A 14,784-nucleotide genomic window follows, 5' to 3' on the forward strand; every position below is an offset into this window, starting at 1 on the left:
CATGTAGAGAGGGGGGCCTTCTCAAGTGATACGACTCGTGCAACTGGTGAAATGGCATCTCATTAGCGACAATTGGAACTTGAGTTCAGAGTTGTCTGCTTCTGAATAGTGCACGGAAGCCACTAGTACGAGTCGCTCGTATTCAAAGGCTTATCTCACGACTTAACCACTTGTACGAGTTGAAGCACACAAATTTCGACTTTCACAACTTGAAAAATGTAGGAGTGTTGGACAACCCTCTAAGAAACAGAGCAAGTTAGGGGTATGTTGGCGGGAAACTAAATTTGATGTTTAACAATCGCCCAACCTAATTTTAAGCAAACGTTTTTAAAACGAGAGCAAGACGTTAGCCCTGGGCTTGTACGACTTCACAAGGGATTTTTAAGTGGGCTGGAAATACGGGTGGGGCTACACCCGGGTGGGATTAAAATCGGTGTAAAGACGTAATGTTTAAAAATCCATAAGCTGGTAAAATCATTTAGAAATTTTTGTTTTTTAGAGCAGAAGTGGGTCACGTAAGTAACACAAATTCGCCCCATGTAATGGAATCTCGATTCCGAAATCTAGAAAATTTTTGCTTGTGGAATCCGGAATCCAGGAGATTTTTTCTCAGAAATCCAGAATCCTGGGCTTTTGTCCGGAGTACAGTAAAAACCCGCGACTACTGTTGCAAGAACCTACAGTTTCCCGATTTAGCCTAAACAGGTTCTTAAATAAATGGTAATTAGCACAAATTTAGGCTATTTAGGTTCTTAAATAGGTTCTTATTATCTGAAGAAAAAATACATTGTCAGTAGTTAAGAGTATTTAGTGTTATATTCAGCGTATTCCTCATATATCGTTTGCGTACCAAATTAGAAATAATGTTATATTGACCTTATAAATAAAAACTGATTATTAATAAGAAGCATATGACCACAAGAAGTTTGGATTCCTACTTCAGAACATAAGAACCTGTTTCAAATTTTAGGCTAAACAGGTTCTTGTATCTGAGAGGGGGCTTAATTGGCAAATTTTAGCCTAACAGGTTCTTAGTCGCAGGTTTTTATGGTACAGGTCAAGGAAAATGGAATCCAAGTTCCACTGACTAAGAATCCACAGTCCAGTACATAAAATCCGAAATCCATTAAGACTGCCTTGGATTCCGTAACTTTAGGACGTACCAGTGAATGATCAATAACTCGACCATAAACTGAACAAAACACCCCAGTATGACTTTCATGTAGTTCACTATTTTAATGGCGATAATGAAGACAGTCTGCATTCAGAAAAATAGCGCTATCCACCGGATAATCCACCATCCAGTGGATAATCATTGGAGAAACTAATTACACTATCCATTTGGATGCAGATTTATCCGTTGGATAGCACTATCCCGTCTTTGAACAACCGGGGCCGGGGGATAAAAAAGTTCTGGGGTGCATTCGATTGGGAAATCTGGATTTAGATTTTAAAATCCGGATTTCGGATTTGCAATCGAACGCGAAATCCGAAAACGAACTTCAACGCTGAGATATCTGTTTTTACTGTTCGATTGGGTCGGGGATGGAAGCAGAATCATGAATCATGAGTCATACTTACAAAACATGTAAGGGCATGAATCTTTGTTTTAAAAACTTGGGAATCATGAATCTTTGCACTTCGGCTCGGGAATCATGAATAACGAGACTCTGAGAAAAGCTCAACAAAGTACACGTATAAATTAGTTGCGTTCGATCCAGGGAATGCAGGACATGCCGTTTCATAGAGTCCAATTTTTCAAAATTTTTCCCGGGGAGTATGCCCCCGGACCCCCTTATATACTTCGTGTAATCAGGGCTGATAGTCCGCTTGTTTCTCCAGTAACCTAGTGCTTAATGTTCAGTTACAAAAAAAAAAGCACTCTATACCTAGACCAAACAAACGATGATACCGAGTCCAGATGAAGTAGAAGTTTGAACGCCGAAGAAACTATACAAAAGGAGACTAATATAAGTTGCGACTGAGAAAATCATTAAGTCAATAGATGATCAAAAGTCTTCATGAATAATGAATCTGGAAGAAAATTCTTGTAGGAATCATGAATCATTGAGGCAAAAACGGCAGGAATCAGGAATATCAAGATTCAAATGATCCCGCTTCTACCCCCGAGAATGGGAAATCCGCTGAAGGATTTGAAAAACTGTCCTTAAGAACAGCGGTCTTGCACGCGCACTCATAATTAGCAAAAAGAAGGCCGCTGTTCACGAGAACAGTTTTGCAAATCCTTTTTCGGATTTCCCAATCGAACGGTAAAAAGGAAAACCATGAAATCCGGATTTGGATTTCCTAATTGAAATCCACCCTGAGGACGGATTTCTCGGAGGTAAAATCTGTTTTCGGATTTCGCGTTCGATAGCAAAATCCGAAATCTGGATTTCAAAATCTAAATCCTGATTTCCCAATCGAACGCAACCCTAGATAGGCAAGCAAACAACATTGAAAACAAAAACTTTCTGGGTTAAAAACTTTCATGTAAACTTTATGTATTGCTTTTTCTTATCAAAATTTATTTTGCTGATTGATGAAACTGCTTCTAACCTTTCAAGTTAAAAATTGTAAAGGATACAACTGTTCAATAAACGTTGTATATATTTTTCTTCCAGAAACTATTGATGTTTATTAATGCTCCTCCAAGCCAAGATCTTAAAAGGAATGTTATTAAGCTATCACAACCATTAATCAAAACTACATGTTAATCTAAATAAGGTTTTCATTTTTGGTAGGGGCGGGGGGGTAAACTGTATGTTAACGAGAGTACTAGTCAACACGAAACGGAGGAATCCGTCAATCTAATTATAAAGGTGGTTTTGCGGGGTTTGAAGCAATAAATGTCAGCGAGGTGGGCAAAAATCTTCTGTGTGGTGTGGTGTCTATGTCGATTGGTTCTTGATGTGAGTTTTAACGCCTTCTCTTGGCCACTCCTATAAATAGCCAACTGGCCCCAGTTGTTCAAAGGGTGGATAACGCTATCTTTTGGATAAATTTTTATCCAGTCTGTTGCAATTAGTTTTCTTAACACTTAATGTATAATCCACTGGATAGTGACTTATCCAGTGTATCGTGTGCCGAACAACGGGCGCCTGGTTTGACGTATTCCTTCTGGGTTTCTTAAAAGTCTACTATGATCCAAATTTGGTTGACCTTTTCTGACCAGCTTTGAAAAGAAAATTTTCAATCAAATTTAAAGGAGTCACGGGATTTTTTAAAAAAAAAAGGATTGGTCGAACAAACCGCCAGAAAGCTAAATAAGTGTACGAAACGTGTACAGATCAGTTCAAGTGTGGGAAACAATCCGAAACTACCTGGAGAGCACTGTTTAATGCTAAGTCACTTGTTAGTTTTTTGGAGAAGTTTATTTTATTATTATTATTTATTTAGTTAGTTAGTTTTTAATCACAAAAAGTCAAAATTAAACTAGCTTCCTTTTTTTGGTACCTCGATTTTTCTGACGGTATCAAATACCAAAACCTCATATTCTATATTTCAAAGTGAGTACAGACGTGGTTCTTTTGTAAGCAACAAATGTAAATCAATTTTCCTTTCTAATTGGCTCCTTGTAGTGCTTGAGCTTTTGATTCAACCTCCCATAATCCGACACCCCACAGCACACCTAGGAGGCCAATAGGATGCAGTTGCATAGGCAAATAAGATTTTCTCTTAGAAATGCCATGGTAAATATCACTTAGTTCATCAGGTCAGAGGAGGTAGTTTAAATGTACAGTTAAATTTTCCTTAGTCCACTTCTTTTTTCTTTCTTTTGTCCGTTTCTCCCTGTGTATTGGAATTAGTGTATTTAGCTATCTATGCTATTGCTAACCAGTGTAATGTATAACAATATGTAAAGTTATGTACTTTTTGGAGTTACTAAAAAAGTTTATTTGGATATTTTAAAAAATTGTATTAATGTTGTCGACGAGTATAAGTAATGCCTTCGAGGAGAGTCGAAATAATGAGATAAATAAATAACACCGGTCCGGATCCATAAAATATTGCCGGGATGGAGCATCAGTAGAAGGCTTATTTTTGGGGAGTATATGGGTATTTTAGCTTTAGCAGTTACTCGTACTATGTAATCAGAAAAGTAAATAATAATGCTTCAAGCCAAGAAAAGGGACCTACAGCAACGCGACCCCCGAGCCTGCGCTTACCCTAAATGTACAGAAAAGTACCTTAGTCCCCAGAGAAATTAAACCGAGTTAATTTTGTTTCCCAAGAACCTCGAACATTGAGATTGGGCCATGACAATCTAAAGATGATGTTACACGAGACGATTCGCAACGACGATTTCTAGGGCAACACAGCGTTGCAGCATTGTTGCGACATCGTTTCGCATTGTTCCAATACTGCAACGCTGTGTGCGTTAAAAATCGTCGCTGCGAATCGTCCCGTGTAACATCACCCTGAAGGCACTTAGGTTATGCCTAAACTATACCTGATAGTTTTTCGTGCCGACATGAAAAGCTATGTGTCACAGTATGAATGGCAAGGGCACAGAACGGGAACAAGTGACTCAGACAAATTGAACATCGTATCAGAACGGTTGGCCGAGAGTGTTTGATGCAGTAAGTCTCAATCCTCCCTTCTGAATATTAACTTCCGTCTCAGTGGCATCCAGACCTCGCTCCTACTCATTTTTTTTAGCTACGGTTCAACTACCTGTTCACACTGCAACGTACAGTGGAAGAAACCTATTTCATATCTGACTATCCAATCGAGATAGTCGGGGCGCAGATTTACTCCGTTAGAGTTGATTTCCAGTGTCGCGTATTTCTTACGTGCGTACGTGCGCAAATAAAGTTGAGGCAATGCATAAAAGGTCGCTCGTAAGCGTAAAAGTTGAACCTCGACCAATTTCTCGTTTAAGTTCAGCACTTTTTTATCGTGCCTCTATTTATCTACCTGATAAAAATTTACGCGCGTTAACGTGCGTAGCCAAAAACGCGTCAGTGGAATCAACCTTGATAGAAATCGCGCTGAAATAACCCCTCTCAAGCCTTACGCAGTATAAATTTCGGGTCGGCCCAAAAGCTATCCGGAACACAGCCTTAACGTGCAAAAAGAATGCCTTAACCCTTGAAGAAAAAGAGGCCCTTCTAAACTGCTACAATCCTGAGATATCGGCAATATATTATAAATTACCGCCTGAATTACGTATATGCCGTAAAGTTTTACTTTCATCGTGCGTTTAAACCTCAGTTTCTCGGTCGACCCCGGTGGATTTTAAATTATTCGACGTGTCTTCGTCTTTATAACTGAGGTACTCAATTGGCAATTTCTTCTCCTGGAGTAAGGGAACTACGACGGAAATGAAACTTCCCATGAAAATCACGAAGCCGGTGTACAGAAACGCCACTTTGTAGCTGTGAAAACTGTCGTAAATCCAGCCAGCAATGGGTGGACCAGCACTTCGTGTAAATGCCATCGAAAAATAAGCCAATCCAAGACCATAAGGAAATCCTCTAACGCCCACGATGTCCCTGACCAGCAGGGGGGTTAATGTCACGTAACAACCTTCGAATATTCCGAATATGCATGCGTACACTACAAGCCATTCATAGGAACTGGCCAAGATTACCAAAGTTGTTGACACACTCATTCCTAATACACCTGCTCGCCAAATGAAAAACCTGCCGGGACGTTTGCTGTCGGCCATTCTTCCAAAAAGTAAACGCCCGACGCCAGATGCCGCTGCGGCGTAGCTGATCAACAAAGCGCCTTCTGTTGGACTGGCTCCACGTTCCTCAGCCATCCTCACCTATTCCAAAAAAAAAAGGCATTAATGTGTTACGAAAGGGCACGGGATATTAAACCTACATTCTCGCTTCGACAAAACAGTAGGCGATACTTATCTGATAAAAACTGATAAAAACGCAATGCGATGGCTTTCATTGTAAAGACTCAATTGAGCACTAACATCTTAAAATGAATTGCAATGAAGTGACCTTAACCTGATTAAACTAAAGCCCTTTCGTTAGGGTACGAATCATTCATAAGGTTTGGAACCTTACAAAGAATGCTAATGCAAACTACAAGTAGTCTGATATTTTACTCGGAGATAGCTAGCTTAGAGATATACTGCAATGAGCGAAACATGCCTGCGCGAAAATCGTCTGACATGAGCGGGGATTTTAACATAGCAAGAAAGAGGAGGATTTCTACATTTTTTCTTCTTTCCCTGCGTTCAGTCTTTTTCCCACAAACCTCAGCAGTGCTTTTGCCAGAATTTGATCGTTTAATTGTACTGGAACTTGTGTTCTCCGGTTACGTCATCTTCGCATAAACTGCAAAATATCCCGCCATTTTCTCAGCGTCGCTTCTTTCCAGTTGCGTCACATCTTTACATCCCTTTTACTGTCAATATCTATACAATTGGCGTCAATCGTTTTGAAATCGGTATCAATCATCCTAATGTGGTCAACACTAGCAGGGTATGAAGAATTGCAAGGGGATATAGGCCAATCAGAAATGGATTTTAAGTGAAATAACGACAATAAATAAAAGAGATAGCAGTTTATCCAGCTCAAGCCCACGAATTAAGCTCACCAGATGAACAAAAGGGACCAAGTAGCCTAACATGTTGAAACCTAATGCGACGATGAAAACGATGAGTGCTCGATTCTTGCAAATGGACCAATCAAAATACTTCTCCTTCTTGGTTTCTTGAGAGGGTACCTCGTTGTCTTTCACAGGATAAAAAGTCATTCCACAGACAATAATTACCACTTGAACTGCTGCAAGAATGCGAAACGAAGTAGAAAGTCCAAATCTGTTGAACATCCACTGTAATCCAGGGCTTAATGTCAATGTACCGAGAGAACCACTGAAGGTGACAATGCCAGTGGCTAAAGACAAACGCTTCGAATTCTTGAAGTGCTGAACGACGATCAAAAACGAAGGAAAGTAACCAAGGGACAATCCAACACCCCAAAGTACTCCGTGGGTGAAATAAAGATGAAGGATACTGGTGTAGAATGAGGACAGGACCATAGCAAGAATGCACGTCAAACCCCCGGATATCGTCACAACTCGGCAACCAAACCGCTCGCTTAGTGACGTGCTCAGAGGAGCAGAGAAGAACAAAACGGAAGACGTTAGAGAGCTGACCCATGCTGATGATGAAAGAAAAAAAGTATATTAAAGAATTAAAGTGTTAAGCCATGTCCTAAATTTAGAAGTTAATGTACTTTCAGGAGTAACTCACATTCATTGTAATTCTTTCAACTGAAAAGAGGCCTTCAACGTCACTCGTGTAATTGGCAAACCGCTGCTACCGACATCAACCCGGTGACTCGAATAATTTTCTCCACGTTTTAAATAAACGCCCCGAGATAAAAAAAAAAATAAACAAATGAAAAGGCTAGTGATCTGTCATGAGCGAGTCCCAGTCCCAGCCGTTTGAGGGAGGATGGTTTACATCCCTGTGTACGCTACTGGACATAACCGAACTAAAAGACTAGAAATCCATCCAAAAACCGACCAATTTGTAGTTTTCTATTGCCTTGTTTTCATCTATTGGGCAAATCCCAGACGATCAGGGACTAAACTGTCTCCCAGCCGTCGCAGGGGTCACCACATAGTTTTTGGAGAGTACTTCATTCCATCAAACATATACTCATAGCTTCATGAGCACCTCCCACAGTGTAAAAACGTTTTGATAAAACCCGAATGCAGTCCCACCCTCCGATGGTCTTCAATATAACGCAACCGCCCCGTTTTTGTTTGCTTGTTTGTTTGTTTATCTCTCTCTGCTATAGTTTTAATTGTCCACGTTTGCTTCCCAGCTCCCTTTAGTACCCCCTCGAGTACGTTATCCCCGCCCTCAAATATTCCCCCACCTCCCGCCGCAACCCAAAAGAAAAAAGAAATCATCTTGAAATGGTTGTGTGATCATGTAACATAACGCACACATCTATCAAGAACTTGCTGAAGTCTGCGCAGTGCAAACACAGTTGTTACGAACTGGATTATCTATGGTTTTGATTTCTATTCTTCTATTTCTATTATTTTGTCTGGTCACCATCTGGCAAAAAAATGCCCAGCTAAAATCGAGCACTCTGCGGAGTGGGAGTGGGTTCGAGAGTTGGAGTTTAATTTGTTGCGCTTTGTTACTAGGCAACTGCGCACACCAACCTGGACAAATTTATAAATTTTGGTAGGGTCGGGCTTTCGAGCGGGTATGGTTTTCAGGAACTTGAGTCTTAAACAGACCTAAACAGGGTGTACAATTTCACTATTTAGTCTTTTGGGGGTGGAGTGCTTTAAAATAGTTTCAAGGTTGGCGATAAGCGGTCTATTTGTGTGGTGCAAACAGTCACTAGAAATTTAATTTCTATTCTGTTAGTTTGAAAACTTACTTAATTCTGTATGCCCAACGAAACGAGAAAGAGTAATAAAATACAGTCTAAAATAAGGAATAATTTTTGTCTTAACCCCCACCCCCTCCCCCCACCACCACCTTGCCATGATGGCATGATTACCAGTGTCCTACCAGTGCCCTATCTAAGTGTCCATGACATGATTCGCTTTTGGCCAATCAGAAAGGAATGTATGCATGACCAGACATCAGGTACTCAATAATCACCAAAAAAAAAAGATAGAAAGAAATTTAAACGGTCAAATTACCAGAGACGGCAGTTAATGGGTACAAATTTTCCTTTAAACCTCCATTTCAGTCAGTTTTAACCGTCAACAGTCCACTGTCTGAGCCCCTGTTGAGACCTTCTACCTTTGACTCTACCCAGACGACGATCGAATGGTATCCCATGATCATGCATGATGCACTTCGTTTCATGTTATAGCGGAGCTCCACGCGCGCGCTTTACGCGCGTCCATAGCCCCATCATCCTAGAAAATTTGGTAATCACGTGACAGTACACCGCCCGAGCGACCGAACGACCGTCCGTCCGCACCACTGGCATACCAATGTAAAATAACTCAATCAACTGGTATGGCAACCCAAAAGCAACTCCAGGTTATTTTGGCGGGAAATCACATAGCCACCCACGTCTTGTAAAGGAGAGACAACTAAAGAGTCAATAAGGACGAAAACAGAAAGCGGAAATTGTTTCTTTATCCGTGGTGTCCAAAGTATTAAGCTTAGATTAATTGTCGTGTCCACAGATTTGGAATATAGAGCAAGAGAAAGACCGAGAAAAAGAGAAAGTAGGCGGCAGGCCAGCGAAGCTCAACGAGAAAAAAAAAACAAAGGAGACATTTTTTGTTGGAACAATAACATGAAAATTTTGTAGCGCCGGTGACAAAATGAGAAATGCTAGCGGCCACCAATGCAAGGTGAAAATTAGCGGCAGTGAAAAAACCTGGAAGGAGAAAACGTACGACATTTCCTTTAAAAAGCGTGTAACTAAGAAGTTTCTGGAACTTTCACGTCGTGGTCGTGCAAAACAACGGCAAAGAAATGTACAAAAAAAGTGTGCTGCACGAGCAAATTTGCCTTTTTTGCTAATCTGCTAATTAGACCTATTGTTGTTTTTCACCGTTCTCCGGCGTTGCCTTCGCCGCTAAGCATTACACGATTTTATACTTTGCTTGAACAAACTTTCAATATTATCGAGAGCTTCGCTTTTAGCCCTGGCTAAATCTATATATTATCATCACTGCGTACGTGACATATCATGATCAGTATTCTTCAGCACGCGCGAAATAAACATCGCAGTGCTCTATGAAACATTTTTCGGTTTAGCAGCTTTGAAGGGTTACTTTGGAGTTAAAGTTACTTGAAGTTGAAGTTAAAGTTAAAGGGTTACTTTGAAGTTAAAGTTACTTTGAAAGGGTATTACATGTGTTTCACTGATCTCTCAAGATCACTTGTTGGCTCAGTCGTCGCAATTAAACACAAAGTATAATGCACCTATCAATGTAAATCCCGTGGGGGGGGGGGGGGGGGAGTGCGGGCAAGGGGTGGGGATTTGATGCCTGAGACTATCCCCATGTCGGACTTTTGATCGTGCGAAGCGACCCCGGGATCGGGACATTTGACTTTGACCGACAGAAGCCTGGTATCAATTCAGAAGCGGTTACCAAGTCCGTCCCTCGAGGCTTTCTGAAAGTCACGCTGTTGGAGAAAGGTATGAAGTTTTCATTTGTTTTAATCGCCATAATCGGATACTTTAAACTGTCATCTAAACAGATAATTTCTATTTTGAGAAAGTTTTTATCTTCAAGTTCCCATCTGACTGTAAAACTCGATTGAAATCGAATTCCACCATGAAAGTCAGAGGATTTTTTACGGGTCACTGACCCGACCTGTTCTGACATGTTGAGCAGATGTTATAAAGCATTTTACGTTTCATTAATATTATAATAGCACGGTCAATCTTCCTGGAGTGATTATGTTGTTCAAAATAATGAGATGCTAGTGGAGAGAGAAAATACTTAATTACAGCGAGTAACTTAACGGAGCTTACGTTAACCTTAAATAAAAGTAGTAAGAACGTACTTTTGAAATGTTCTTTTATTCGTTTTATATAGTATTATAGTATTGTTTGTTTAGATTTTTTCCCCTGGGGTGGGGGCTTTTTTGACACTTTTGATTGACCTTTCGTTTCCCACCCTGGGGAATTTGATCAAAAAATTTTAAAATTTGTCAAATCCCCACCCCTTGCCCGCACTCTCCCCCCCCCCCCCCCCCCACGGGGTTTACATTGATAGGTGCATAAGACTCGGCAACTGATAAGGTTCACTAGGAAAACCGAAACCATGACTGATCTAAAAACGATCAAAAACAGTTGCTGCGCTGTGAAGCTAAAAAGTCTTCAAAATGTGGGTACTTCTGGGTACTTCTTCGCCTGTACAATATTCACGGCAGGACTTCATTTTGCTGGCGTGAGGTCCACATTTGGAAGATTTCAACATATAATCCAAAAAATCGTGAATATTGATGACCTTGTTGTGGGTCACCGGACACTGGAGATGCGAAGACATCATGTCAAATAACAAAATAATCATGTCAAATAACAAAATATTGCAATTTTCTTACTTTTACTGGGACACAAATGAGAAAAAAGCCGACAAGAAAACGACCTTATTTCACGATGGAATCTGCCATGACTGCGATATTGCGTGATGCTTCCGGAAGAATGCATCGTGGGATACTATAATTCCATCGTCGTCTGGACTCTACCCATGCCCAGCACACTAAGTCAAACTTCCTTCATATAAATTATCTGTAGCTCCTCAAGGGGCCATAAACACGTCTGTTGTTCAAAATTGCACTCCATTACAGCTAAAGATTAAAGTTATATTTTTCATTAGAAGGCTTTAGGGAAGATGTACTTATCGATCTATTTTTAGTACCTGAAATACTCTGAATCGACATTTTAAATGACTCAAACTGTCAAAAAGCACTTCTTTATACCTGTAGCGCCACTCGAGGCTTTAAACTCGTCGATTAATTTCGCGTACAAAACCCCTCCGGTCATCATGAATCCAACCAATGCAAACTGAACTAAGAAAGCAGAAGCACAAACCAGCCATTGTCGTTTGCTGTCAGAATGCACCATCAGTTGGCCTATGCTGCTGGAGTTCTCTCTTTTAGTTTGAATTATGAGTATCTTAGAGCCTAAAAAACCTCATTAGTGCCGAAAGGAAACGTCCTTGTTGCCTCGCGTTTGCCTGGTCTACAATTCTGCATGACAATTTTTTCAGCATCAGAAATATATACCACCCCAATACCACCAAAAGACCGGCGAGTGGAGCGAGTAGACCGGGCCAATTATGTGCAGGTCACGCAACATGAGAATCGCATGTTTGAATTATTTATATGCTTTCCGTAAACAACTAATCGTACTAGTCATATACAAGGGAGGGTTTGATTACTTATTTAAATCAAAACAATTTTTTTAGGAGAAATATAGAAAATTGTTTTAAAGGTTAGCTTTTGAGAAATTTTTCCGAAAACGTTAATTGCTCACTTTTGATTTGTGTTATTACGTGAATTGTCGCCGGTGGTAATCGGCAAGTTACCCTGGGTTCCAGAGGATATTGCTGATGGTTCGCGGCGAAGCCGCGTCAAACGAGGCGCGAAGCGCCGACAGAAAAAAGTAACTCTCGGGAGCCTTAACAAACCGTAAGCACGGTTTATTTCATGTTAGGTATTTTGAGAACGGACCTCTGGAGCCAGGGTATCGGCAAGTTTTACAATGTAATTTTACTAATGTTAGGCAAACTATTCAAAAGACACAAATAAGTGAGACCCAAGCCAGTATATTTTGACTAATGTTTTGATATATGTTTCCATCCTTTTATAAGGTGCTTTCATCTCTGTACTTCAGGCTTAAAAATTCATTATTGGTGCGTATGATTTTTAATTAAAAGCGCTTCCCCGTAGCCAGCCGATGGTGTCACGTTAGAGGATAAAGGACGATTAGCAGTTGAGTTCACTAAGGTTGGTAACGTTACCTTGCATATAGGGGCACGTTACATATAGGGGCAGTTTACATATAGGGGCGAGATATCAGTCACAAGTGCGTGAATGAAAGGAGTTATGTCACGCTAATTGCCATCTTTTAAAAAAGGGTAAAACTTGTCGTCACATCAGTTGAATTCCAAAAATAATTTTCCAGTTCTTTTATTTATGACTATATTTAGGCGCATTGAAACTGATTTCTGTTGTTTTTTGCTACGGACCCCAAGGGATGGACGTATTGAAAATTTTAAAAGGCTGGGCCTTTTATTTTTTGCGAGGTTTAGACATTCCTGTTAAAATCACCAAAAAAAATGATTATGCTTACTTCTTCCTCATTAAATGTCTTTGCTATCTTTTTCATAATTCAACAGGAAAATGATGTCTCAAAGTACTAAGAGTAAAGGCTTCAGTGCAGAATTGACCTTGAAAACATTTTAGCCTTTAAAACGGGGATTTCATTTCAATTTTTTTCTTGTGGAACGAACTCACGTCCACCAATATCGCAATAATGCAAAATGTTAAAAATAGTAGTGAATAGTGAAAATGCACAAAAAAGACGCATACATATACATGTCATGATTTTTTTTTTTTATCCATTTACACTTGTTCTAATTTTATCTATCCGTCTTTTTGACGGTCGAGAGTATGGTCAACGGCAACATAATTTCCCAATTAGTTTCTTTATTATTTAAGTAAAGGTCAAGATATCATATATATTATAGCACTATCCTTTTGCTTTGCGACTGTTTTTCCATCTTAGTTACAATGTTTAACTTTATTTCGGTGAGTTCTGTAATGCGATATTTTGGCGTCACCACGCGAATATAAAAGCGCGGCTAGCGTCCCTTTTTACTTAGTTACTTGGAGAAGTGCACACTTGAGATGTAGTTCTTACAGTTGTCGGATCAAGCCAAGAGAGAGTAACTCTTACTGAAGCAGGACCGATAGGTAAGTAAGTTTTTGTTGTTGTTCTATTTTGTAGTGGTTTTCCGTAAGTAGTTCTTATGCACGGATATCACGCCTACCTTTCTACTTGCTTAGTAATTACCTGACCGAATAGAACAGCAGATTAAATGATGAGAGGTCGAACGCCTTACAAAGTTAGCCTAGAGAGCAGTAGGATCTAATTTACTGCGTGGGAGTAAATGTTATATTATTTCTACTGTTGGAACTGAACTGTGCGAATAGCGTTTTCCCTTGTTTGAAGGCGGGGCTCTAAGAACCCATACCTACAACCAGCGATCTTGCGTTCAGGAAGAAAAAAAAAACTATGTATTAATATATTCTATATGTCTATAGAGACGTTTGCAGTCAGGAATTCCCCTTTCTTTACTCGTGCTTGCCACCGAAACCAACGATATCCTATCAATTTCAGGAATAACCCCTTTTAACCCACAACCTATTTCCTTCTCTAAATACACTGTGTAACTTTCCTTTTCTTGGTTCTGTAATGCAATATTTCGGCGTCACCACGCGAATATATGAACGCTCCCGGCGTTCTTTTTGCTAGAGCTGCTAAGATTTTTCGCGTCCCCTTCTTATCTATGATGTAATTTCGAATTGGCCACTTGACCTTTGAAGTGTGTGTGTGTGTTTACCACTCGGTCCTGTCCTATACAACCACGTAAATTATATATTGTTGCACGTGCAGGGTGTCGAGCGACATCTATATTTCTATTTCATGCTATAAAAACGTATTTTGTCAGACCTCTCCTATAAAAGTCCTATAAATTGAGTAAATTGCTATATTTTCCTATATTTTAATTTCGGGCCACACGGGTGAAAGACTGATCCCGGGCTTGACACGGAAAGATTGCATACTGCGAGCTTTGTTTTTGACAGTAACAAGTCTTTGGCCTCACAAAGTTAAGGTTATAGGGGTGAAATCTATTCGTCCGGATGGAAAATGGTTCTGATTTCTAACAAGGCCAAGGACTTAGTTCAATATTGTTTTTGAGGGGGGGTCTCCATGTCTCCTTTCCAACCGCAGGTTGACATCCGGGATCTTAAATAAATGAACAGTGTGAGTCAACAAAAGTTGCGTGTGACTATTTATGTGGAGAATGCGAGAGTGTTATGGAGTACCGTAAAATTCCGAAAATAAGCCCCTCCATGTATAAGCCCCTCCAAATATAAGCCCCCCAGAATCGTAACGCAAAAAACCCTCCGTTAAATCGCCCCTCGGAATATAGGCCCCCCCGGGCGGCTTGTACTTGCAATTTGCCCTCGAATACAAAGGAAAACAAAGCAAAAATGGTAAACATAAGCCCCTCCGTAGAATAGCCCCTCCAAAAATAGGCCCCTCGAAAAAAAAAAACAAAGTTACATATATATATATA

General features: G+C 40.2%; 1 protein-coding gene across 1 annotated transcript; it reads right to left on the minus strand.

Annotated features, from left to right (window-relative positions):
• Positions 1-3,314: 3,314 nt before the first annotated feature.
• LOC140950636 (monocarboxylate transporter 10-like) lies at positions 3,315-11,704 on the minus strand. Its single transcript, XM_073399879.1, has 3 exons — positions 11,396-11,704; positions 6,565-7,130; positions 3,315-5,776 (listed from the first exon to the last, which is right to left on the minus strand). The coding sequence occupies exons 1-3, from the start codon at positions 11,538-11,540 to the stop codon at positions 5,207-5,209; spliced, it is 1,281 nt and encodes a 426-aa protein (XP_073255980.1). The 5' UTR covers positions 11,541-11,704; the 3' UTR covers positions 3,315-5,206.
• Positions 11,705-14,784: the final 3,080 nt, after the last annotated feature.

The sequence above is a fragment of the Porites lutea genome, chromosome 10 (genome assembly GCF_958299795.1).
Source record: "Porites lutea chromosome 10, jaPorLute2.1, whole genome shotgun sequence".
Classification (NCBI taxonomy): domain Eukaryota; kingdom Metazoa; phylum Cnidaria; class Anthozoa; order Scleractinia; family Poritidae; genus Porites; species Porites lutea.